This window comes from Diadema antillarum, unplaced genomic scaffold (assembly GCF_040938485.1).
Source record: "Diadema antillarum isolate AM-2024a unplaced genomic scaffold, OU_Dant_1.0 seq00001517_RagTag, whole genome shotgun sequence".
Lineage (NCBI taxonomy): Eukaryota > Metazoa > Echinodermata > Echinoidea > Diadematoida > Diadematidae > Diadema > Diadema antillarum.
Genome location: NW_027272249.1, coordinates 1,029,090 through 1,057,005, shown reverse-complemented (window position 1 = coordinate 1,057,005; position 27,916 = coordinate 1,029,090). Strand labels below are relative to the sequence as shown.

The 27,916-nt window shown below is 37.4% G+C and overlaps 1 protein-coding gene across 1 annotated transcript; it reads left to right on the top strand.

Annotated features, from left to right (window-relative positions):
* Positions 1–1,548: 1,548 nt before the first annotated feature.
* On the top strand, positions 1,549–23,453 carry LOC139710268 (uncharacterized). Its single transcript, XM_071622199.1, has 13 exons — positions 1,549–1,750; positions 10,070–10,236; positions 11,935–12,079; positions 12,942–13,031; positions 14,498–14,869; positions 16,489–16,599; positions 17,714–17,920; positions 18,648–18,848; positions 19,305–19,445; positions 20,194–20,310; positions 21,122–21,190; positions 22,037–22,201; positions 22,843–23,453. Exons 2-13 carry the CDS (start codon positions 10,117–10,119, stop codon positions 23,451–23,453), a joined length of 2,349 nt encoding a protein of 782 aa, XP_071478300.1. The 5' UTR covers positions 1,549–1,750; positions 10,070–10,116.
* Positions 23,454–27,916: the final 4,463 nt, after the last annotated feature.

The window sequence follows — 27,916 nt, the reverse complement described above, 5'->3', positions numbered from 1 at the left end:
TACAATACAAGTACACACAAATTATATTTGTATGCATATCTTAAATTTTTAATCAAGTAATATTATCAACTCATACATATATAAATGAATAAATAAATAAATAAATAAATAAATAAATATATATATATATATATATATATATATATATATATAGGGGGAGGGGAGACAAAAAGAGCTAACGGACGTTGCATGCCGTTCACTCATTGATTTCAATGACGCCGAGCTTTCTACCTTTTTACGGGTCTTCATCAGGACTTTGGGCACGAACATAAGAAAAAACAACCAATTTCCAACAAGTCTTGAGTAGAGTTTTAAAAGCCAAAAGAAAAAGATGATATATATGCATATATATACATATATATATATATATATATATATATATAATGTGGTTTTTTGTGTGTGTATGTTTCAATGTATATAGCAGAATGTAATGATATTCTAGTCTAACGCGTCATCGACAGTGCTCAACTATAAGAGCTCATATAGAAGGATGGATGTAAACATTATTTACAACACTAGAGGGCTCACCCCCTCACAGCTTTGACGATGATTATGAAAGATCCACCTTAATTCCGGCATTAAATATAATATATATATATATATATATATATATATATATATATATATATATATATATAAAAGTATTGGAACAAGTTCACTCGGTTGACAGCAGGTTCTTCCGTATTTATTGCTACTCGGAGTTTCATCATCAGGCAATGATTAAACCATTGCCTGATGATTGCGCCTCATGGAGGTTGCATGAAACTCCGAGTAGCAATAAATACGGATGAACCTGCTGTCAACCGAGTGAACTTGTTCCAATACTTCTGTCTAAAGCTCTTCCTTTGAGGATATTGAACTCTCTTCATAGAAGGATAGAATCACCAAGTGTATATATAAATCTATACATTTTTTTTCTCTCGCAAAAACCGATAAGTCCATTTTTTTAAGATTTTGAAGTACGGTCTCTGTCATCAAGTAAAAAATAATACCTTTTAAATGATATATTGGTCACTACAATAAAGGTAAATTTTTAAAGTTATGGTCAAAAGAAGCACAAAATCTCCATTTGGCATAATACCGGACTATCGGTTTTTACGAACAAACTCTTCTTTATATATTCTGGAGCGATAAGTATAATACACTGTCTGCCCGTGCATGTTTGAGACAATGTGTGTGTGTGTTTGTGTGTGTGTGTATATATATATATATATATGTGTGTGTTTGTGTTTGTAGCCTGCTAGTATAGCGGGGGAGTGAACCTTTCAGAAAAGAAAAGGAAGCTCACAAAAGTATTTCAGAACGAATAAAACCACCTAACCGCATGAACTGAAATACAATTACATTTTGCCCCCGCCTCGGTGCACTGAGATGAAAGACAGAGCGCCATTTCATAGAACGGGTTTTAGGGGTTTCCCCTCGCGGAAGAAGAAAAAAAAAAAACCATTCCATACAGACAAGATTCAAGCGGTGCATTATACACAGTTTATACCCCAATTGCTCAACCTCCGCACAGACGAACATTACATTTCGAAACGTACAGTAACATTTCGACGAATGCATGATCTCGAGTTTGGACTTTTTATTTTGCTCTACCTTGTCTGGAGAGTGGTTATAATAAGTTGGATTTGCGCCTCTTACTGAGAGAGATAGTCGATGCAAAGCATTTTCATTCCACGCCAATCGGTTTCAACGACGTCACTAGACCGGATCTCATTTCTTCCATCAGGAACCACGAGCGACATAACAGGTAAGACCACAAGTATTATCATTGCCCCAGTATATATGGACGTCTCTTTCAAAATGGCGTCAGAATATTATGATTTTACACTTTAACTGCTGCAGTATGTCTGGGCTAGACTGGTTTCTATTCTTTTATCGCTTCCTCCCCTCGAAATAATTCTATAATGTAGGAACAGGCAAAGCTGGCTTGTCTGTGCGTGTCTCCAGTGTGTGTCTGTCGTCATTGAGAGACTGAATAGCTTAGCCCTTTATATAAAGCCACATTGGGCATAATGCGCACCCATCGTAGTTGCCACTCCAACACCCTTGACCTAGTATGAGCAAACTTTAGAGAGCTGTCTCTAAAATTTTACTGCTGGCATTTATATATATATATATATATATATATATATATATATATATATATACTATTATATATACATGATTTTGCTATGCAGGCCTACTTGCTGGTTGGCATGGATGGATGGGTATTGCTAAGTAAGGTATTTTCATATTTTCATAGTGAACTTCCCCTTTAATCTCTTTTTTTCCCTCATGTCCACTGTCGTTAACTGTTGTATATCAACTGTTTACCGCTGCAAGTGTAATCATCTTTCCTTTGATATACGAGGCGTAGTCTCAATGTCAGAGTAATGTAAGACGACCCAAAGTTAAGAAACATGCCTTTGGCTTGTGTCCCTGAATTCTCCACTGTATTATCAGGGGCGTCACCAGCTTTTTTTTCAAGGGGGGTGCGTTTTGACACTACTGTACCTGTGAGATTTTTTTTTTTTTTTTGAATTTATTGGTGCCTGTATCATCATGTACATTTACATGATACACTGTACACATGCATATGAAGGGTTTGTTTGCAAAAACCGATAAGTCCATTTTTGAAGATTTTGAAGTACGATCTCTGTCATAAAGTACAAAATAGTACCTTTTAAATGATATATTGGTCACTACAAAAGCATATTTTTGAAGTTATGGTCAAAAGAAGCAAAATTTTTCTTATTATTCTCTTTGTTTTTCTTGACCTTTAATCGCAAATATCTCCATTTGGCAAATATGGACTTATCGGTTTTTGCAAACAAACTCTTCATATATACATACATTGCTAGACAGTGGCACGTATACATAAGCATAAGTTAAACATAGTGGAAAAATAACTGTAAAGGACTATGATTATAACATACGGAGGTAGTGACGGTGTGAGGTCCTCGGCGAGGGAGCGAAGCGACCGAACGGGGGAGATTGTGGGAGTGGGATACCCCCTACCACGGTAGCTACTTTTTGTAATAACAGAGTATAAAAGTCGCGTTTGTAGGGCATTTTAAATCAACATTCTAAGGAATTAAACATCACTATGAGGGACTATAATTATAACATGCGGGGGGTACATTATGTGACGGTGTGAGATCCTCGGCGAGGGAGCGAAGCGAGCGAGCTTGAAAATTTTGATATTTTACAGTCCCAAAACTGCCGTTTGTAGCTATATATTTTTTTTAGCTTTGGAAATTAAAGGGGAGGGGCACACCAGGCGCAACTGCTGGCAATTACTGGCAGTAACATCAGGAGAATGGCATAGCGATTAAATGCGAGAGAGCAAAGCGAGCGAGCTTAAAAATTTTGATATTTTACGGTCCAAAAACTGCCGTTTGTGGCTATATTTTTTCGCTTTGGAAATTAAAGGGGAGGGGGACACCAGGCGCAACTGCTGCTAATTACAGCCAGTAACATCAGGAGAATGGCATTGCGATTAAATGCGAGAGAGCGAAGCGAGCGAGCTTGAAAATTTTGATATTTTACAGTCCCAAAACTGCCATTTGTATATAGCTATATTATTTTCGCTTTGGAAATTAAAGGACAAGTTCACCTTCAGAAACGTAAGGATTGAGAGAATGCAGCAATATTAGTAGAACACATCAGTGAAAGTTTGAGGAAAATTGGACAATGGACGCAAAAGTTATGAATTTTTAAATTTTTTGTGTTGGAACCGCTGGATGAGGAGACTACTAAGGCTGGTGATGTCATATGAGTACAACAGTATAAAGAAATGTAAAGAAAATTCAACATATTTTCACTTTTTTCGCATAATAAAAGAGCACTTGACTTGCCTCTTTCTAAAGTCAATGGGAATAATATTACCCATAACATATGTCAGTAACGAGTCAAGGGAATGTGTACTTTTTTCAAAAGATGAAATTTTGTGAAATTCTCCTTATATTTTTCTTATGTTGTTGTACGCATGTTACATCGTACACGGCAGTAGTCCTCTCATCCAGCGGTGACTGCGCAAAAACTTCAAAAATTCATAACTTTTGAACGGATTGTCCTATTCTCCTCAAACTTTCAATGTGTTCTACTAATATTGCTACATTCTCTCACTCCTTATGTTAATGAAGGTGAACTTGTCCTTTAAGGGGGGCGCACCGGGCGCAACTGCTGGCAATCTTTGGCAGCACCATCAGGAGAATGCCATAGCGATTAAATGCGAGCGAGCGAAGAGAGCGAGCTTGAAAATTTTGATATTTTACAGTCCAAAAATTGCCGTTTGTAGTTATATTTTCTTCGCTTTGGAAATTAAGAGGTGGGGGGGGGGGGGGGGGGGCGCCCGGTGTGTCCCCCCGGATCCGCCACTGCTAGTCAAGGGTGTCTGTTTATGTTCATGATTGGGAGAGGTATGACCAGCGAGGGGGCGTCGAAGTGACCAAGCGGGGGAGATGCGAGAGAGCGAAGAGAGCGAGCTTAAAAATTTTGACATTTTATATATACATGTAGTCCAAAAACTGTCGTTCGTAGCTATATCTTTTCGCTTTGGAAATTAAGGGGAGGGGCGCACCGGGCGCAACTGCTGGCAATTACTGGCAGTAACATCAGGAGAATGGCATGACGATTAAATGCGAGAGAGCTAAGCGTAGCGAGCGAGCTTGAAAATTTTGACATTTTACAGTCCCAAAACTGCCGTTTGTAGCTATACTTTTTCGCTTTGGTATCAACGTCAGAAGGATGGTACAGCGATTAAATGCGAGAGAAGCGAAGCGAGCGAGCTTGAAAATTATGACATCTTGTAGTCCCCAAACTGCCGTTTGTAGCTATATTTTTTCGCTTTGGAAATTAAGGGGGGGGGGGGGCGCACCGGGCGCAAGTGCTGGCAATTACTGGCATCAACGTCAGGAGAATGGCATAACAATTAAATGCGAGAGAACGAAGCGAGCGAGCTTGAAATTTTGACATTTTACAGTCCAAAAACTGCCGTTTCTAGCCATATTTTTTCGCTTTGGAAATTAAGGGGGGTGCACCAGGCGCAACTGCTGGCAATTATTGGCAGCACCATCAGGAGAATGCCATATTTATAGCGATTAAATGCGAGCGAGCGAAGCGGGCGAGCTTGAAAATTTTGATATTTTGCAGTCCAAAAATTGCCGTTTGTGTTATATTTTCTTCGCTTTGGAAATTAAGGGGGGGGGGGTCGCCCGGTGCGTCCCCCCCCCCCGATCCGCCACTGATAGTCAAGGGTGTCTGTTTATGTTCATGATTGGGAGAGGTATGACTAGCGAGGGGGCGTCGAAGTGACCAAGCGGGGGAAAGATGTCCAAAATCTGCACTTTAGAGCATCCCCTAATTGTTTGTTTGTGTGTGTGTGTGTGGGTGTGTGTTTTGTATACGTGGAAAATTTAGGAAATAGACCAGGCCAAGTCTTATTATTAGCAATGCAAGGCAAGACTTGTCTGTAAAGCAAACTGCAAAATCGTATGATCTATAGCTTTAACGAAGCGCTACGTACAAAGGTGTACATTCTACATCACATTGCGCAACATTGCATAAGACTCTTTTTGCCGTTTATGTTCTGAGTACACTGCGCACATCCTGCTTATATTCAGAATGCCAACCAGGAATCACGCTGAATCACAATCCTTTGTCGGCTACGGGCTTTTTTCTTGATCATCCTTTCATGTCGATTTCAAAAGCAGTTTATACTAAACCTTAAATGGCCATTTTGGTAAGTTTCTTTTTTCCTTTTTTTTCCCAGCGGATTGGGGGGGGGGCATATCCCCCCCCCCCCCCCCCCCGCTGTAGTTACGCCACCGGGATGAGGGAAGATATTTGAAATCAAGAGACAGATATATTATCAAACATGTTTTTTGATGAATTATTCTGAAATTTGTCAGTCCCCCAAGTTTTCTAAGTGTATGGAGGGGAGTGAGGGGTAGCCCCTCCAACACGACAGAGATTTTGCATTTTCAGAATTGAAATTAAACAATCCGTTGCAGAATGAAATATTTGGACAGATTTCTATTAAAAAAGGAAAAGAAATTCCTCATTTCGAGGATTTGATAAGGTGACGTTTGCCCCTTTGTCCTCCAGGGTTGATGATCCTGCATACTATACGAGAAAGCTGTTGCACGCAAACGTGAACGTGCTCCGTATACCGTACGATTATGTACTGTACGGTCGATAAATAGTGAAAACTGAAAAATTAAATCAGTGCTGTCAGAGCCCGGGTGCGATTTCCCCCCCCCCCCCCCTTGTCTTCCTGGTGCAAAATAAAAAGAAAATAATAAAAAGAAATAACAAAGAAAAAGAAAAAGAAAATCATTTAGCGTCCGGCGTTGAGGTCGCTCGCAGACAGTTTTTTTTTTGTTTTTGTTTTTTTTTGTCTGAAGGGGGGTGCGTTCGCACCCAACGCACCCCCCCTGGTGACGCCCATGAATTATGCATGTTGATTTCACTCTGTCGACACGGACTGGATATTGGAGAAAAGTTCCAGAGCAATCATCCTCCTTTGAATGATATGTCTTTGCTTTTGTTTACTTGTGCTCTGTTGAAATGTGAAATACTAGTAATCTAACCTTGTATTGAACTTAAATGAATACGAAGCCGTTTGCTTTCATTAGACAGTCCACTGGAGCAGGTAAGACTAGCAAACTGTTTTCCATTTTGGACCAAACTCGCTACATTTACACCTTGCACGTTAAATATTTTCTATAAAAAAGACCGTTGTGTCAATTGATGCAAATGGCTATTCACTAAAATCACGTCAAATCACAGATACTGAGGAGTATTGGTACTTCCTAGATAGTTCAGCACTGTATTCCTTAACTTGTCCTCTTTCTATAAATCTTGTCAAAGAAATCAATCATCCAAGCGGAACATCAAACAAAATGGCCCCACACTAGCACTGACTGATAACAATACAACGTGTGCATAAACAGTTCACAAATATTCCCTTTTCAAATATGGGGAAATACCCGACATGAGAAAGAGAGAAAAAAAAGTACAAAGTGAGTGCAAACACACAAAAAGGCCGCCTTGCCATACTTGCGTGAGGGCGATTATGTGACATTCCATACAAATCATTAACTACTCTCCTGTTATCTCTGTGCCACGGACTTTGAACAATGAGTACAAAACTTGTAGAATTTCAGCTGTGAAGTTTATACCTTCTCTCTCTCTCTGTCTCTCCCTATTTCTCCCTCTACCACTCTCCTCTCTCTCTCTCTCTCTCTCTCTCTCTCTCTCTCCATTTCTCTCTCTCTCTCTCTCTCTCTCCCTCCCTCCCTCGCCCCCCCACCCCCCCCCCCCCTCTCTCTCTCTCTGGGTGAAATTCCAAATACATCCCTGTTGCACAATATTAGTTGAACCCACTTCCTCTATTTCAAATACAACAAAATGTAATTACAACGAAACACAGTTGGACTCACATAATAAGACGGAATCAGCACCTGAAAACAAAAACAAAAAACAAAACAAAACAAAACAAAACAAAGTGAAATTGAATGAAATATTGTTTTAACAAAACTAATACCGAAGCAATGTTGGAAATGGAGGGGACTGCGAAACAAGCAGGGACTCTAGTTTGCAATGTGCTCATGAAAAATGATAATAATTACAAAACCAAAACCAAAATTAAGCAAATAGTTTGAGAAAGAAATAGAGACAGAAAGTCAGAAAAGAAGTAGAAATACGGGTACAAACACAAATACAAACTGTTTCATCAGTCGAGTGTGATATGCCATAGTTGAAATAATTTACCTGTAATAACAAGTAGAGTATAGTTAGGTAGGCTGACCTGTTTCATCTGTTTTTTTTTTTTCTAATCCTCTCGTGAAACCAGAATATGCGACCTTCTGTTGATTTGTAACGCACAGTCACATAAGACCTTCTTTACTTTTTATCTTAAGGGAAATTTATTAGAATTGATAGATTCTTTTTCTCAATTATCAAGATAATTTCAAATTTTCGACCAGAAAATATAATTTAGATGTCAAAATGTCGTAGTCACGACAAATGAAATTCACTGGATTTCGGGTAGGATATAAATGGATAGTTTGGTTTTTTTGATGGACATGGAATCGATTACAGGAGGGAGGGAATGGTAATGATAATGTACTTTATACATTATGTGTTTCATCAGGCGAGTATGATATGCCTAGTTAAAAATTTTTACCTGTATTAACAAATAGCATACCAAGAGCATTTCTGAGGAGGAAAAAAAAAATCTATTTCATTTATACCATCTAGAATTTTCAAGATGATGAAATGGTAATGGACGTAATATGTAGATTCCAAGGTATAATGAGTTTTACTATCATAAGATTCAAACCGAGGAAGTGGAATAAAGGGACATGTTCTTGAATTCTCTGGTCGGATGTCGACCACCTGCCCTCAAGGAACGGGGTGTGTGTGTGCTTGTGTGTGTGTGTGTGTGTGTGTGTGTGTGTGTGTGTGTCGATGGGGGTGGGGGCATGCAGCTATGCTGTATGTCTATGTTATGTATCGTTTTACATGTACGCTCGTGTGTGTGTTTGTGTGGGTAGGTGGGAGTGTGTGTTTCCTTGTGAGTCCCTTTTGAATACAAAAACCTGAATATCAGGCAATATCTGCTGTTGATATTTTGAAGTATGCTCCAAGATTTTTGCTTGCCACGAATATAGATCAGGCCATAACAACACATTGCACTTTGACCAGTTAGTAGACCGTAGGTCTAGTACAACATGATAGACTATAAAACCAAATATATATATATATATATATATATATATATATATATATATATAATTATATATATATATATATATATATATATATATATATATATATATATATAAACATTTGAGCTGATGGCATTTTTCCTGTATCAGATTCTCGCGCATTGCCACTGTCGCGGTTAAATGCATAGACAACAACTTCGATGTGCATTTTTTTTTCGAGATTCTAGGCTCCTCACTAACTTTGAGAACATTAATTTTCATGCGTGCAGAAATATCTGGTTTATACATCAGTATTCAACAGCACGAGAACATTTTGGAAGCGCCTCAATCATGTCAGTGAGCAGTTTTTCATTCATTCATATGTGATAATGTGCTGAATGTTATAAGCGCAATAGACACGCTATCTACAACGTCGTACTTAATATGACATTCCCCTGGCATTCTCACCTCTTACAGTATACCTCCGACCCTTTTCCTTATTTTAGCAAAGGTATTTTATAACAATTTATTGTGTTTGTTATTGTATATGTTGTTAACATCTCTCGAGATTCTTCAATCTGTAAATCTTAATTAAGCTAATTTTCTTAATTATTTACCTCAAACAATTTAATCTGTTCCGTTTCTAATCTACTACTAGTATTTATGAAATGTTTATTCTTTTATTTTTTTGGTCACTTTATTCTATTTTTTTATCCGTTGTCTTTGTCATTTTGGTCGTAGTCCTTAAGCCAGTCAACGCAAACGTTTCAAAGTCCTGACGATATATTTGTGATTACACTTGTGATATATTTGTGAGTATACTTGTTATATATTTGTAACCATACTTGTGATATATTTGTGATTACACTTGTGATATATTTGTAATTATACTTGTGATATATTTGTGATTATACTTGTGATATACAGGGCCCGCGGAGCGTTTTTAAAAGTGCGGGGGGGGGGGGGCACTTCTGGGTTTCATGAGCTAACAAGCAAAGCAAAACAAAACAAAACAAAACAAAAACAAAACACAAAAAAAAAACACAAAACAATAACTTAAAAAAAAAAAAGATATTCAGCTCATCTTTCTACTTCCCCTTCCGGGTTTCGTCAGCTGACAAGCGGAAACAAACATAACCTTACCGCGCTCACACTTCCAGATCTCTATTTCTGTTTAGTGCCTCGTACGTACTTCCGGGTTTAAAAAAAAAAGTGGAGGGCCCAAACTGATGACACCTTTTGTATTCCTTTGTATGGTGCCCATAAAGTGAGGGCCCGAGCTCCCCTGCCCCCCCCCCCCCCGTTCCGCCGGCCATGATATATTTGTAATTTGTGATTTTTTGGTGACTTGTGATTATTTTGCATGTCCACAGGTACAATACAATGAGTGCATGAGGACTGGGTACGAATAGTGGCAGCGATGGATATCTGTTTGACCGGAGTGGCTCGAGAGATTTACCCAGAAGAGTGGCTGGAGCTGGGTGTTCGCCTCGGCTTCAAGCACTCTGAAATCGAGCAAAAGAAAAAAGACTATAACAACGTAAGTCTTCCTATCATTCCATTAATTCATATATGTGACCCTGCACCTCAAAACAAACAAAAAGTCAACAGACATGAATTTTTTGTTAAGACCATATTCTGAAAGAGCAGACTTTAAGCTTTAAAATGATGTATAACTTAAATCAAATGGACTCTCCTAACCTATCTAAATATTGGAAAGAAAGCACAAACTCGGGAAAAGTGTGAACTGAGAAAAGAGGCTCTGAAGTACAGTGTCTATTCAAGCGCTTAATCTTTACCAAACCGTGCTGGCTGTGCGATGAATGGGACAAAAAAAAAAACAGGAAGTAAACCACCAGAGTAACAACAATAAAGGGATTATCAGATTAAACTGAAATTAAACATGCCTCATTAACACGTTCTGTCCATAATTAATGCCAACTTTCAAAGCAGTAGCACTATCCTTTCAAAAGTTATTAGAGTTGAAAGTTAAGAGTGTGGACAAGGTTTTTCAGAAATGAACAAGGGATTCTAAAGACACACCTAATCACACTATTCTACCAAAAATGTTTGAGATAAACTGCTACAAAACACACTTTCCTACCCGTTTTATGATACCAAATTTTACCATAATGTGAAAGAAGACCCGTTCTTTCAGAAAATATGAAAAGTCAAGTTCGGCTAGGTTGACCCATTTCACTTATTTTCAGTCCTCACGCAAAATAAGTGTGTGCGACTTTATGTTCGTTTTGAGGTGCACGGTCACATATTATAACACAAGTGACCAGTAGCATACTTTCCAGTGAGTAACATACGCCGGTGCAAAATATCTAGTTCAAGTTCAAGCTGATTTATTTCATTTCCAACAAAACAAATAATTAGGAATACAATGTAATGTTCGTATATAAACAGATGTCAGGAAATCAGTACAACAATGTGGTGAACATAATAACATGTCATAAAGACACAGGTAAATATTCAACAGAGATAATGTATAAATATGATATCATTATGATAAATGCAGAAACAAAATTGCTGAAAATGGAGGGCACTGCTAAAAAGCACAGATTGCAGTAAGTAGTCCCCTCATTGAAAAAAAAAAAAACTGAAAAAAATGTACTTTCCTCACATTTATTTCGATTTTTTTTTCTCTGATGAATCGCTCCGGTGTACACGGGCAAGCGTCAATGGGAAATGCGTGTTGTAGCAAAATCCAACCGTCCTCAACGAATATGCTAATCTGCTAATTGCCTTGATTTCAAATAAATAACCGAATTTTCGGGGATCCCTCCGTTCGTCAGGAACTTTAAAGTGCTTATGAATTTTCACAGTGATACTATTAACAGTAGTTAATATCCTACACCAGGGCTGGCGGGAGGAAAATTTTGCACTACAAGTATTATGGCATACATTCGAGACTCTATTTTTGTTTTCATATATATATGATTATGTAATTATATTCAAGCACTACCGCATGCCTATCACTGTAAGGACTTTCCTCTATGCTTCTGATGAAAAGAATACACGATTCTGTTGTAATTGGTTGAATCCTCATTGTTCAAGCTGTTCTGAAGTAACCTTATGCTTGCGAAATGTTGTTTTACAACTGTTCTTCTGTCGTGCAGACTTACAGTTTCAAAACTTAAGTACTGATGCCGCAGTCAGCCGCAGACACATATAAGATTCATAAAGTGTCTCTTAATCTGTTCACACTTTACAATCATCCATCAACTGGTAGAACACCGAGGAAGGCATTTCGAAAATGCTGAGTGAGTGGATGGTCCTAAAAGGCGATGTAACTCACATGGAAGCCAGGCAATACCTTTCGGATGTTTTTCGCGCTATGAACAAGCTCCAGCTGGCTAAATCGCTTCTGCAGACAGGTAAGATGCTATAAGGAACAAGCAGGCTGGATCGACACAGTGGTAAAATTATTAGATTAAAAAAAAAGAAAAGAAATATACGGTGTAATACTATTCGGAACCGTAACACTACACAACCTCATCAGGCATGGATGTGTTCACATGTCAAACAATTAAAGATTAGTTGGAGGGCCTGTACCTTTTACCTTGAAATCCACTGACACTGACCAAAAAAAAAAAAAAAAAGATTTAGGGCAAACAGAAATTTCTTCTGTTTGTGTTTTAGATGTATGATGTATTAGAAGTATGCCTGCGAATATCGAATGTGTGTCGATTAATTTGCAACTATACGATATTTCAATGATTGGTAAGAATTTTTTTTTTCATCAAAACATTTCTCAACCACTACCTAGCCTGAAAGAAGTCTGCTCTCTAACTTACACAGTTTACACTCTGTATAAGGTGAGTAAGTAGCTCCAAACACTAGCGTTGGCCTACGTTGATTCAACGATGAAAGAAACGTTTGGGAACCCACAATTTCAAATTGATGAACAATTCACATTGTGCGGTTTTGGTCAAACTTTCACGTGGTATATCTTTATAGTTTTTATGTTTCTGGATGCATTGAATCTATATAATTATAAATTAGATATATTCTTTCGGGGGGGGGGTGGGGGGTTAAATATAGTCATTGTCAAGTCCACTATTAACATAAGTTCAACCTTCCACTTTAATCAAACCCCCGAGGCGCGGTCCTCTATACAGAGCTTTCATTTCTGCTATTTACGTTAGAATCGGGTTATACGTTACCAAAATAAATGTTTCGTAGTTGTATTTTACCTCTTGTATCACAATTAATGCAATTTTTGCCTAATTCTCTCAGCATTCGGCTACATTCCACCTTACCAAGCCCTCGGTGACGAGCGGACAGTGGATTTCAAATATGATGTGAGAGAATTTCGGGAGACCGAAGGTACAGCATTGCACAACATCCAATTCCTTGTGAAATAAGTTTTTCAAGATATTTCACCTTTTTTTTCTCATATAATGCCAATGAATATTCTCCCTGTATTTTAGATATCTATTATTGTTCTACAGTCATCATTATCTTTTTAACTGATAATCATTGTATTAATACTGTGGAAGAAAATTTCACCACAATTGTTATTGTACCGCAGTAATATTACTGATATTTGACTGATTGGTTATTATTTTTGACCGTGCATCACAAAACGAACAAAAAGTCGCACGCACTGATTTTGTGTAAGGACTGAAAATAGGTAAAAATGGTCAATTTTGTCAATCTTGACATTTTTATATTCTCTGAAAGAACAAGTCTTCTTCTACATTATGCTAAAATTTGGAATCATAAAATGAACAGGAAAGTGTGTTTTTTTAGCAGTTTATCTCGAACACTTTAAAAAAAAATAGTGTGATTTGGTGTGTCTCTAGACATTTCTTTAAAAAAAAACGTGTAAAACTCTTCACTTTCAACTCTAATAACTTTAGAAAAGACGATGCTAATAATTTGGAAGTTGGCATTTATCATGGACAGGATGTGTTAATAGAACATGCTCAATTTCAGCTTAATCTGATAATCCCTTCATTGTGGTTAAACAGGTGGGTGTTCATCCTGTTTCTTTTGTCCCATTCATTGCACAGGTAGCACGGCTTGGTGAAGATTACACGCTTGAATAGACTCTGTACTTCAGAGCCTCTTTTCTCAGTTCACACTTTTCCTGAGTTTGTGCTTTCTTTCCAATATTTAGATAAGTTAGGAGAGTCCATTTGATTCGGGTTATGCATCATTTTAAAGCTTAGAGTCTGCTTTTTCAGAATCTACCCTTAACTAAAAATCCATGTCTGGCGACTTTTTGTTTGTTTTGTGGTGCAGAGTCACATTTGACAGTTTGTGTATGATATCGTATACAAATTACGTATTTTGTGTTGTGGTCATGTAAACTTCGATATTTTTTTCTTTTATTTTCGTATTCCATATGTACTTGTTTTAACCTACCTTTCATTTTGAATGAAACGGTGGACCTGTTATCTTTTATCTTTGTCATTCTAAAACTGCCTTGGACTTCAATGAAGTCATGATTAAAACAAATTTATACATTGGATGTCTCGATTTGACTGATATACTGCAATGACTTGTAACCTCTTGCCCTAAACATGACCTTAGGTGACAACTAGGATCGTAATCTATAGTTCCAATTTTCATTAGGAATCAGAAACACTTTTTGCTCTCGTTTAGGAGTGTATTCACTATTTTATATCACTTTTCCACAAAGCAGTTTCATTTTTCATTTATTTTGTGAAATATAACGACTACTTGTGAATAATTTAGTCCTTACAAAATAGATGATCAAATAATGAAATTGAGATATTATTGTATACAGACTGATATCAATTGACTATCTTTTTTTCTTCTTTCAGTCCTGAGTTTTGAGTGCATGCTCACGGTGAAGGGCCATCCTTTACCAAAACAGCAAGTAACATCATTCTTCCAATCGGCCCAGAATGATCCGGATTTTTATTCCAGACTTTGTCAGTTTTTCCACGAGCTCAACGTCCGACTCTTGCGGATATCTCTCGTCGGGAACCAGGAGAAATCTCAGCTTTCTCTATCTGTCCGAGCTCTAGATACCGAAGGCGTTGATCTGGTCCGACGAAATCTCACAAACCCAACAATATTTGGAAAAAGCCTCAAGACGCTCATGTTCGGCGACAATCAAGAAAAGGTTGTCGCAGAATTCATCTTCGACAGACGTAGATTTGAAGACATAGAAGCTTCCTTTCATAGGCAAGGTTGGTATTATTGTCGCTTTCATTGTTGTTGGGTATTTATTTCTGTACTGTCTGAAAGGGGATATGTCGAAACACTTTGTGGTATACCTATCTTAAATTAGTTTGGTTGACTAATTGTTAATCTAATTAATTGCTGATATATAATCTTAAAAGAAGACTGTTCCGGAGGTTTGTTGTTGTTGTTGTTGTTGTTGTTGTTGATGTTGTTGATGTTTCTTCTTCTTCTTCTTCTCCTTTTTCTTTCTTGGTCCTTTTTTTTTTTTGAAGGGGGAGGGGAATTGCACTTCTTTTTCAATGTAGGTTCTCGGTGGCCACGCCGACAGTCATAAAATACGATCATCGATTGACTGATTGCATTTTGTGAGTGGTTTTGTTTTGTTTTGTTTTGCTTTAATCATGGAAATGGCCCAAAGTATCAGTGTTTAAGCGATTTGACAAACATAAGTCTATACGGATAATTAAACAGCATGCAACGAATGACTTATGAACAAATGAACAATATATTAAACAGTCTAACATGGAGCAATGCAGCTATAGTTCCGCAGACTGCGTATAGAGATTATACAAAGAGTGAAATGTGAAATAAACGTATAATAGCGCAAAGACATTATTTTTTCCTCAATGCAGGCAGAATTGATTTTCTTACAGTTGTTTTGTGAATACCCGGGACTTTTAAGCTCGTTTAAAGGCATATCATAATTTTGTTTGAGATGATGATGTAGGTTAAAACTTCTTTATGAGATAACTAGAAACCACTTTTATGACAATTTTAATGATAGTGGTGAGGTAATGTGTGAACGGTTACTGCTCGAATACTTGGTTACCGGCTTGAAAAGGTCGCCACCATTTACAAGCGCAGGCTTGCGATTTTCTTTCTGATGCACTTTTCCATTCATGATATATCCTTTTATCTGACATTTATTAGTCATCATACTTGAAAGATTTGCCTGTTTCCTTTATATTGTACATTCTGTTGTTGGTAATGTTTACAAAAAAAATATATTATTGATATTATTTTGAATTGAAATATTGATAAATACAGATATTTTATTAAATCAAAAAATCATTAAATCATTTTATTAAATTAAACCAAACCAAACCAAACTAATCTAAACCAAACCAAACCGACTTGCTATTATAACTATTGAAACACTGTGAGAGTTTGGCCATCGAAGCTTCGAAACAATCATCATCACACATTCGAATTGCTCTCACATTCATCTTTTAGTTTGCTGCTATGGAAAAGCATTTTAAAGGGACTGTACAGTACTGGTTGAGGTGCGGATTCATGTTTTGAACATTCCTAAGTGAGACTGGTTTTCAAATGGCTAGGATATCAAAAGAAGTGATAATGATAAAAGGCGACAGGCCACGCCTTTTATTAGGACCTCTTTGTTTCACCTTGTGTTTGGATATCTCGGCCATTTCAAAACCGATTTTCATCAAATAAACTTTTGATATCCCTTAAAATTGCATGCTCTTTGACATCTCATAGAGTGGTTTCTGAATGTCTCGCAAAACGTTAAAAGCTAAATCCTCACCTCAACCAGAACTGCACACACCCTTTAACATCGTATCATCTTAATCACTTCGCTTCGTTCAATTTGTTCTCCCATTAGACCAGGAGATATCGAGTGGCCAGATGCCCAAGGTCGTTTCTGACATCGAGATTGTTGGTCTGGCTCATCAGATCTCGAATGAGTACACGAATAAACTGGGATACAATCTAGGTAAGAGAACCACTTTCACCAAGTTCACTACTGTCGCCATCGTTTACAACGACTCAAATGGAATATCACCTTAGTCTTGTGGCCTATTTTTCGACCACTTAATGGAACAACTAAACATCAATATCATACATCTTTATTTCAACGAGGTAATCTGAGAAAATTTAAACTTCTTTCGATATTTTTCACTTTCAAACCATTTATTCATGCATATAAACTGTCTACAGTATAACATTAAATTAGACTCACACCCCTTCTAGTGTACTTAGATAATAAGCCTACTTATGTCCCTCTATTTTAATTTCGATTTTAGTTGATGGAGTTTAGAAATATGCAGCTGCCATTCGCATATCTTAAAAGCTACTTTTTTTTTTCTTCAAACCTCATTAAGATTCTGTATCATACTCAGAGAAAAACAGGCCCAACTTTAGACCTTTTCTAGTGTCACACTGGATAACCTGCAAGGGTGCAACTTTGCAGCTTTCACACCAGAAATGTGCGAATTTTAACGAATATGAGTATTTGCATAATTACAAGAGTATTTCAACGTCGTATTTTGAATGTTCCTGTTGAATAACATTTCGAAACTTTCTAATGGAGCACTAAAATGTTATATTGTTTGTTCCCCTCTCCATGTAATCATCACTCACTACAGCTACTGAAAAACTTTAATGTTGGCGTGCAGATATTTTCCGAGGAGGTCACAAAAATTTTCGCCAGAATATAAATGTTTGACTGGGACACCCAGGCTATTATCATTTTCGGTCGTTGATAAGTAAATTCGCTGCCCAGCACCGATTCACAAAACTGGTAAAAAATTATGTATCCCTCGCAAAAAAAAAAAAGAGATTAAAAGCATTTATAGTAGGAAACCAATATGATCGCAAAAAAGTAAGCTTTCTCTCTTTTTTTTTTTTTTTTTTTGATTACAGTACACTCCCGTTATAACGAACTTTGTTATAGCGAAATGAAGTACAAATCCAGATGACAACATTACCTACTCTACGTATTTTTATTGTTTGTTAGTTCGGTTATAACAACATTTTGATATAAGGAAAAAAAAAACAATCGAGGACTTGGTTATAACGGGAGTCCATTGTGTTTGTAATGGTTGCAGGCATAGCAGACCCTGAGATTTCGTCGTTGAAGGCGAATGGTACACACACGCGGACCGTGACGGAGAACATACTCTTCAAATGGAAAGATAAAAGCGACCCTGACGGGGACAATAGAACGCATTTAGCCTTTGTTCTAGAGAAGATCGGCTTGAAAGCTCTGGGAATTAAGATACGTGAGGGAAGGCTGAGAGAAACGAAAACTTCAGGTTCGTGCAGATTTTTTTTTTCCTCTCGAATACTTTCAATTGTTATTTCTACGTCCACTAGCTCACTAGTCTGTTTTTTTTTTCATGCTCGCTTGTATTGTTGAATAATGTCTGCGGGTAATATATATTATTATATATGTGGTTCATGTCCCAGTAAGCTTTCACACATAGATTAAAATCACATCAACAGAATTCGTAGATGCGGTAAAAATATGACAAAACGACAATAAATTATATAAAGTTGTACATTTTACACACTTTCTTGCAACAATGCAAGAACAAAGATGCTGGCAAACACAAAAGGTAATGGTATAATTTTTCCATTGCCTTGTACACTTGTACACGTATCAATTTTATGAATAACTCAATATAGCGTGTTGATTACTGTGTGAACTACTTCATTGCCATGTATGAGAATGATGATTATATTCCCGGGCTGTGTCATGTGGTGTCCATAAAATAAGTGACATCAACGTATAGATATACCTATAGGTATTAGGATCAGTCAGATTGTCATAATGAATTAAAACAATGAAGCTAAAAATATATGCCGTCATGCGAAGATGCATGTGAAGATTTTTTTTTTTAATAATTATCTTGTCCTTTGTTCAAATTTAGGGCTCTGAGAGCTTGCCCTATTTTTAATACCAGTAACTTTCTGAACTACCAGTCTTGATTTATTACCTACCCCCACACTTTTTATTTTCTTCCTTTCTCGTTTATACAGAGGAGCGGGGAGATTATCTTCGCAAATTCTCAGTGCCATTAAGAGCGCTGACCTTTCCCAAAACTAAAGAAAGTCGTCAACGACCCCGAGGAGTCGTGGATCCTGCATCGCTTGGGCCCGCCACCGGAGATTGCCGGTCGCGACAAGGCGACACAGGTGTCATAAAGCACGAAGAGATTCATGATACGTGTCGAGCCAAAGGTGAAAACTGGGAAGACGTATCGGGATGTAGAGTAAATGATTCTTGTCCTTTCTTGAAAGGAAATGCTATGTGAACTTCAGAGAAGTCTGTGTGTAGATACATTGCTATAACACATAGGAGCCTAGATGTAGCATTCAACAACCTTTGACCTGTATAGGAAACAGGATCATGCTTTCGAAGAAAATGTTATTTGAGATGGACAGCAAGACAATATCAATATTTTGTTCTGTTGTTATTTCACCAGATTATTACTATTAGTCACATTAGCTGGTCATTAGATGATTTCCCAGACTATTCCAGACTTACAATGTGTGTGTCTTATGAATGACAATAATTGTCATGGAAAAACCCAAAGCGATGCCCATTTAAGTCCCTACTACGGGAAGAGTTAAGAAATGTATCTTACGACATCTTTGGCTCAATTGTTTTAACCCTTTTGCTTCCTCCCAAACCAGAAGGCAGGTCCGATGAGACGAAAGAGCCTGTCTTCACTGATCTGGAAAGAGTACAGACTCCAGCCAAGGCGGGGCGGCGGACCAGCCAGTTACAACCCGCGAACGCAGCCGTCAGGAGGCGGATAGTATCAGCCGGACAAGGTATTTAGATTCCTCTATGCTAGATTACCACTCGCTCAGGAAAAAACAAAGCAGCTGAATCCCTGGTAAGGTCAGGGAAAAGAAAAGAAAAAAGTTTACTCCTTAGTGATGATCTTTATTGGGCAAAAATGAATTAATTATGATCCTAAAAGGGAAGTCAATGGCATTGAACAATTTAGTCATGTTGATATTTAGATAAAAAGCTCCTTTCTTGATACGGTGAAATTAAAACCCGGGTTGGGTGGCCTAGACTTACACATGACTATTTTTTTTTTCTAAATGTTATTGGGTACAATCATGTTCTCGTGGTCTAACTTTCGTCAATGTGTTTTGGAGTTTTTGTGTGTGTCTGTGTGCGTTCACCCGTTTATGAATATAATGCAAGATTTGTATTGATTGAAAAGTATCCTGCAATACTTCAAACATCAAATCACAAAATAGGATTAGAGCAAATCCATTGACCACCTGTTGACTTTATTTGCAACTGGCCTTTGGTTTCTTTTTTTATCTTAATGAAATGAATTGATCTAATAAATCAAGACTTGCCTTTTTCCTCTCTCTGCACTTCGGAAATATTTCTTTTCTATTTATGTAAATTACACTAAATTGACTTAGTGACGGCTTCCCTGGTAAAATTACTTACCAGGAGTGAAACTTTAGCTGCAGTTTAAACACGCTTATCATTGCTTAACCATTAATGGATCGTCACTGCTAATAGCACTTACTGTAATGCACCATGCCCACACAGAAACCAGCTCTTGTCAACCCGAGAATCCTCCCAGAAGAGTGCGATCTGCTCATGTAGAGAAGAAGACCAGCCAATCAGAGGCTTCTAGAAGACGCGTGGTATCAGCCGGGGATCAAGGTGTGCTATATACTGGATCATATAGGGGTTAGAAGACTACACGTGCAACCGACATGGAAAAAAGAGAAGAAGCGATGAATGGAAATAGCAACACAACTCAAAACAAGATGAAAGCAAAGAGAAGCAGTAGCAAAGTCAACAGCTGAAACACTTGCCAGAGGGGATTAACCATAAAGCCCAAGCTACCTCTTCCAATGCCAAGGTTGGGGGGGGGGGGGGGGGTACATTATGGCACAGAAGTGCCCCCAGAAATGTTTTTCTGCCCCTCAACTTTCTAATTTTCTTTTACATTGCCTAACTTCAGAATTGATGTGTAAAGAGGGTTGTTTTTAAGTAAATCATTGTCTGTCTAAACGTCCTTACTTCTGAGCAGAATACACTGTCGTCAACCCATTCAAATTCACGTACACCTGTATTTAGAGCACTCAAATTGATATAGGCCTATATTTTATATATTGTCACACCACAGTGAAACTTGCTGTGATATAAATTATGTAATTTAGATGACCTTTATGATGACGCATATCGTCACATTCCTCCGCTGATCTCTCCGCAAATTATTTTTTTTCGCTTTGCTCACGCGGATTAAATGTGATAAATGAGTATCATCGGCATGTCATATCTGTATATTGCAATAACTTACCGATCTTGACATCCTTTTGTTTCTGTAGAACATGTTTCTGTACAGCTATAGAGGTGAGACAATAGTTATATATTGCTCTATCTGTCCTTCTCCCCTCCCCTTCCCCACTATTCCCCCTCTATCTGTTACTTTCTCTGCTTTTCTTCTTTTTCTCCTTACATCCACCAGGGATCGCCGTAAATTTGCAGAGATCCAGGCTTGCTTCATACAAACGACTGGGGGAGACAACTATTCCAGGTATTAAAGGCATAATTTACCATTTTACAAATAAAACAAGAACCCAGCTTGAGTGCTTCAAAATACTTCTAAAATGCTAAAGAGGGATAAAAAAATGAAAAAATGTTTATCAGAAGCCTATATAAACTGTTAAGTATAATTGTTAGATATGCAGAATGTGAACAATAGTTATAACAAAATTGTTTCTAGAATAAACCGTCTACAGTTATGATTTATCTCTTTATATTTTAGGCTTTATTGCAAAAGTTTTTTTTTATGGTAGGATAGATTTTGTGATACAACTAACCTTTTCATATGCCTCAAAAGTGATAACTCAAACATTTTCTTTTTTCAAATCACTGCTCCAGTCGTAAACAATACCTTGAAAGTAAATGCAATCTTTTGTCAGCAACGTGGGAAACATCGCTGGCGGTTATACATTTGCTTTAATATCATGCATAAATCCGATGTTTATACGGTCAGAGCCGAATTTTGATTTTGATTTTTCAGTACTTATCTCATTTATACACTGTATCTATTTTTTGTATTTTTGTATTTGTATTTTGGTATTTTTGTATTATTTTGGTCTGAATATTATAAATTTTTCCTGTAAATCGTGCGCTTAGACACATCCGTATTAAGCGCCTTATAAATGTATTGTGTTATCATTATTATTATTATTATTATTTCAAAATTTCCTTAGTCCATCTTTGTTCAACTTTGTGACTGTCTAACTCCTGCATAAAGGATCGTGTGTCACACTGCTGTGAGGTCTAACTGTATGAGACGTTTGGTCAACTGAAGTGGTTTATCATATCCGAATATACAAGTAGTCCTTTCTTTTGCCTCCTTTTGCCTTCATATAAGCTCTCTATAAATTAGACCTGTCTGTTATCGATGACAACATGTGGGAGGAACTCAAGAAGGACGGCATTACTAGGAACTGCGTGTACAGCCTAAATGGTCTTACAAGATTAGCTGCAGCGCTATCAAAACGTGGTATGGGAGAAATCGCAGATTACATTTCGACAGGTAAATTTGTTACTTTAATTACTCTTTCTAGACTGACAAAGAAAGACTTTATTTGCACTGTCCAACTTGCATTTGTAAGTATTATGCGCTTCCACTCAATAACCCAGAACTGATGAAGGTATACTCTATTGAGGTTTAAAGATTGTCGTTACATATGAGAAAAGAATTTAGAGGTTATTGATAAGGATCACTGATTCCACCGGTCATATTTTGAATGAGTCATTTTTATATCTAATCAATGAATCATGTTTGCCCCCTCAATGCTATCTCTCTGTTTCCCTACTTGAGAATACAATTTTGGAGATGTTGGGTACGTCAACTGGTGTGATACATTCGAGTTTCCTTTTTTAATGAGGATTTTCATTGCCTGATTTCAATTGTATTTCAAAACTAATTCCCTTAATCAAAATGAATCATTCGGCCAATAATACAAACAATAGGTCCGAAGGACTGGCCGCACGAATGTTGGTTTTCCTTCTTCCCTTTCATCGTCTGCGTTCATAGTCTAAACTTCACACTATTGAAGGTTGTCTTGATTTTAATGATTATTCTCACTAACATGCATGCTCACAAGTACTATAGGGTGTGCATTGAAACTGCAGCTATCAACTGTTGTTTCACACTTGCTGACTTTTACTTAGCCCTGATGAAGGACCAGGCCCAACAGACATACATCAAACAGTGCTCCACTGGCTCGGTGACGTTCCAGCGAGTGAAGATCACCAACCAGGATAACATCGATACCACAGGGACCGTCAGTCTGGAGGACGTTATTACCAGAACGCATGATCGTGAGTTTCCCGCTCGACTCTTTCTCGAAGCACGGTTTCAAGACGACCAAGTTATGATCGCGAAGAAGCTCGGCTATGACTGGGCCAACACACTGAACGCACCCACTCCTCTTGCCAATGCCGACTTACTCTTTATCCTCGAGGCCGGCACGATAATAGCAAAGAAATTGTGGTCGATAGGTGACGCTATCTTGTTTCAGTGTTTGGGCGGTGACGAGTTGGGGATCGCGTCGCATCGCGTCGAGGAGTACCTTGCCTGCCAGGGATCAGAAAACATTATAGTGATTACTGGAGATCGCGATGCAGTCGCAGAGCTCATGCGACAGTCGGATGAATTTCGACACATCATCATTGGTCGGCGATTGCAGAACTGCATCGTAGTCATGACAACGAGTCCACCCGAGGGGTATCCTCAGTACTACGCACATTATCGACTGACGTCATGCGACTCCATTTGTTAACCCTTTGTGCGCCTCTTATATTTCCTGTCCATTGGTTGCCGTTTTTGTATGGAATTTATACTCCTTTGTCTTACTTACTGGCACAGGAAGGGTTAAGTCGTGTAGACAGAGAACTTACATTATCCATAATAATCCAGTTCACAGTTACAATCTGTACATGTGCAGATAAAATGGTCATGTTGCAGACCTTCTTTTGAACCTTCTCTAAATTACCACCTTCTGCTTGGCTGTGCTCTTCTTCTCTTCTCAAAGCTAATTCCATGTTCTGTAAAGTCTGTGGTTAAAGAGGTCATTGCTGACTGCTGCTAGCTGTGAACTGGCTTAATAGCAAAGTCACTCCTGGCCCTAAGGTTTGGATCCTAGTTCCTAAGGAATTCTTTGAAATTCCTCCCACATAGCTGACTCCTGCACCTCACCTCGTTACTGCATATATACGTATTATGATAAAATATTTTCATTTCTGGTTTGTTAAAGAAACAAAAGTTGAGCTAAAAATAAAACCTGCAATGTGTTTGCAAAGAGTTCGTGAATTGGGACTTAGCACTAGATGTCATAATCGTCGGAACAATATCACATTGCAACATTTAGCCTTCTTTGTGAGCTGAGTGTCCATGGGCGCAGACGAAAAAAACAAAACAAAACATAACACTCACTGCGTATAGTGAGTACCAGACAGAGATTGAGAAATGTATCTTAAGTATTCATGGACGTGTTTAACTTACTACTTCAAAAGAATCATTCATTATGTATGATATTATTTCACGTTAGGGTGCAATCATTGCCTTGCAATCTTCCCACGAGGATATTGACCAGATTCAACAACAATCACTGAAATGGCACATTCTAATGGACAAGCAGTATAGTAAGGCAATAGGAAGAGCTTAGTATATGGATTGTAGTTTCTTACGACCGTTACAGAATCGATAATGACAATTAATCATACTGCACGTCTCATTTACTTCACTGCCCTTATCTTACAAAGTTAGCAGACGTTCTTCTTTCTTTAAAAAAAAAAGCTGCTATATACAGTGACAGTAGGACGCATTGTGCCGTCTCTTACCACTCAGGAAGGCAGATAATTAGTTTTCCACGTAAATAATAATATTTTGGATGATGGTGCGTGTATAATGTGTGTATACCAATGTGTATTGCTTCCGTTCCGACAGTATTTCTGTAAAGGATTTGAACCTGTCTGCCCTTTGCCCGATGCAGTTTTCCTAAAGGAAAGTTCATCTTGGAGACATAATATATGATAAAAAAACCATAATCTCACAGAATTGCCATGATTATCATTATACTTTTGTTACTGCGTTAATCTTTGGAATTTATGACACGGACAGAGAGAAACAGAGAAAAGAAGAACTGAGAAAAAGAATAACAATGAAGATAGGAAGTGTAAAGCATAGAAAAAAATCAGATTGGAATGAGATCGGAGTGAATTATCATAATAAATATCTGAAACCATATCCTCAATAAGGAGCATTCCTTGGCCCAAACATCTGTAATGTTAAGTGCCTTATCGTGATTTTACCGGTACATAATGATTATAAGTATTATGAAGAGTAAAACGCCAATGGAGATAGCAATGACAGTGTTCTATTTTTTTTTTCTGTAAACCTCTACTGCACTATATTGTCATTGAGGAGAGATTTCAGATCTGGGGAAACGGTAGTTTGTGGGACTCCTGTACAGAAAATTGAATACAGTGTATCTGTGAAGTTTCTCCAGAGACGGTCCACCGCCTTTGCTGGTAAATTCAGCGTAACGGGTAAACTCGGTCCCTTAATGGGGTCGGATGGGGCCGAATTTACCCGTTTATTGGCCGAGTTTGTCCACAAATACGGTCAATTTTATTGGGTCAAATGCTAAACTCAGGCTTTATCCCTTTGATAGTAAACTCGGGTGCATGGAAACCGAAATCTCTTCTCCGAATTGCTTGATTTTGTCAATATTTCCCATTCCTCAACTCTAAAATTTTTCAGTTTCAAAACACCACATTTCACATTGATTATGTCTTATTACAGCATGAATTTAATTCACTCCATTTCTGAAAAAGAAAAAAAAATCTTTGCGGCTGACTATCGAATTCCATGTAACCTTGTTTGTTCCTTGGTCCTCAGGGTGTGCACAATTCTGCACCCAGGTATTCTTAACCTCCAAATGACATTGGTCTCTTAAAGCCCCCCCCCCCCCAATTAGTTTACTTGGTGTCTGGAAGTACTTAAATTGTGGAAAAAGAAAACCTTATGTTCATTGGTGATAATGACCTTTGTATAGTGTGCTGTCGTTTTGGACTTAACTGTCATAACAGTATTATGGAGGAATGGTTTACTACACTCGACTGAATTTATTTAGATTTGACTGAAGACAGTAATCTTATCTCCCTTTGGGAGAACAATCACGCTGTCTTCATTTCTTTTCTTTTTTTGTTTAGTATTGCGCTTTTGGTTCAATGCATGTAGAACTCGGTCATTCATATATAGTTAGAGCCCTATTATTAATACTAACTCTTGTTTCCATAGGTATAGGAGTATGTTATTGATACCCATATTATGTCACTGATATTCATTATTTTGCAATTATAGCCATAATGATTTCTATTATTGATAATTGTATCATCATCATCGGCAGCATTCTTATCGACTTTGTTACTATGGTTATCATTGATATCATCATCATCATCATTATTGTTCACCGCCCCCTTACTATTAAATAGACACATAATAAAGTGAGATTTGTCTCCCTAGCATAATTTAAAGGGATGGCATATCAGTATTGATGGATATGAGGACTAGGCTTTTAACTTTTTCCAAGATACCAACAAACACCTATGAAAATAGTACAGAGGATACTATTCTAAGAGGAATTCAAAGTTAAATTGATGAAAATTGAGTTTAGAATTGCTGAGACATCCAAAAACAAAGTAAAACAAAGCGATACGTAATAAAAGCTGGCTAGGGTCCCACCTTTTATTAGGATCACTCTGTTTTGGATATCTCAGCCATTTCAAAACCAATTTTCATCAATAAATGCTGAATTCCTCGTAAAATTACATGGTCCTTTATATTTCGTGATAGTTTGTTTTTTTTATCATCTGACCAATGTTAGAAAACTGAAGTTAGGTCTCAACCAAAACTAAATGATCCCTATCAATGTCCCAATACTAGCTGTTTACTAGACAGACAACGTGCAATCTAAAACTCTTTACCACAAGAATACTCACTGCTCCATGAACTTATGTTTTTTTTTTCCCAGGAGTTTACTGCCATAATATTGCTTTTAAACAAAATCAAAAATTAAAGACATTTTGATGTAATATAAATCATAATTAATGCATTAAATTTTACCCCACCCTCTTTCTTTCAAACACTAACTTTTACGAATCACTAGGATGCATAGTAATAATTTGTGGAAATCCTGATTCTTAAACGGTCTGTTTGGGTTGTTTTGATAATATTGCTTTTATTGCTATCTGTTGTAATATTGTTTGTAGAAAAGCATACATACACCACAAAAAACACCTGGCCACTGACAGACATTTCATAGGATTATTTTAATTTAATCAAAACAAACTGTAACAACAGTCGTCGCTTCCGGGAAGTCCTTAATTTGCTTTGAGCAAAGTTAATATCAAAGCAATTTCACGACTGAACTATAAGATGCGTCAATACGCAGCATGTGAATATTTTCACTTCAATCATGAATTTCTAAACATCTTTGTTTAATTTATACCATAAATGCTTCCTCTTGTTAAAGCAATAACAAGTGTGAGATCTGCCAGTGTGTCTCGTAAGGTCACTGGTGGAACCAAAGAAACAATGTGATGTGTTGTAATTTAACAATTTCATTTTTGTTTTGTTTTAACAAAACTTTAGAAGAATTAGGGTCCTACTCACATTGAATGAATGAATGAGAAGGTATTTCATATTTTGCAACATCTCTATATAGCAGCCCGCAGGCTGAATTACAGACATTTTACATGAGTAAATGTGAGAACATAGAATTATGAAGAAAAAGTAAAAGAAACAATGAACAAAAAAGTATCAGGGATTAAAATATTGCACATGGATATTGAACTTCATAAAAATGGTCATGTCTTATTATACTACTTTGAACGGGTCTCATCTTATTACTTTGAACGGGTTAGGAGAGATAGACACAGCAGGTAGGCCTAAATCAGGTAATTCAGAGAGGGTCGAGAGGAAGAGAGAGAGAGAGATTGTGTTTGTGTGTGTGTGTGTGTGTTTATTAGCACTGTATTTTTATGAGTATTTATAAAATATTTACAACAGTTATTATTGGAAGTACGAGATTAGAGTATAGGAGCCTAATAATATTTCGCCTTCTCACCGAAAGTAACCCAAGATGCTTCGACCCAGAGTGACAAATCTTATCCCAAAGCTTAGGGAATTTAAGTTTAAACTTCTTCATGGTGCACTTTACACAAAAGTTAATCTGTTGAA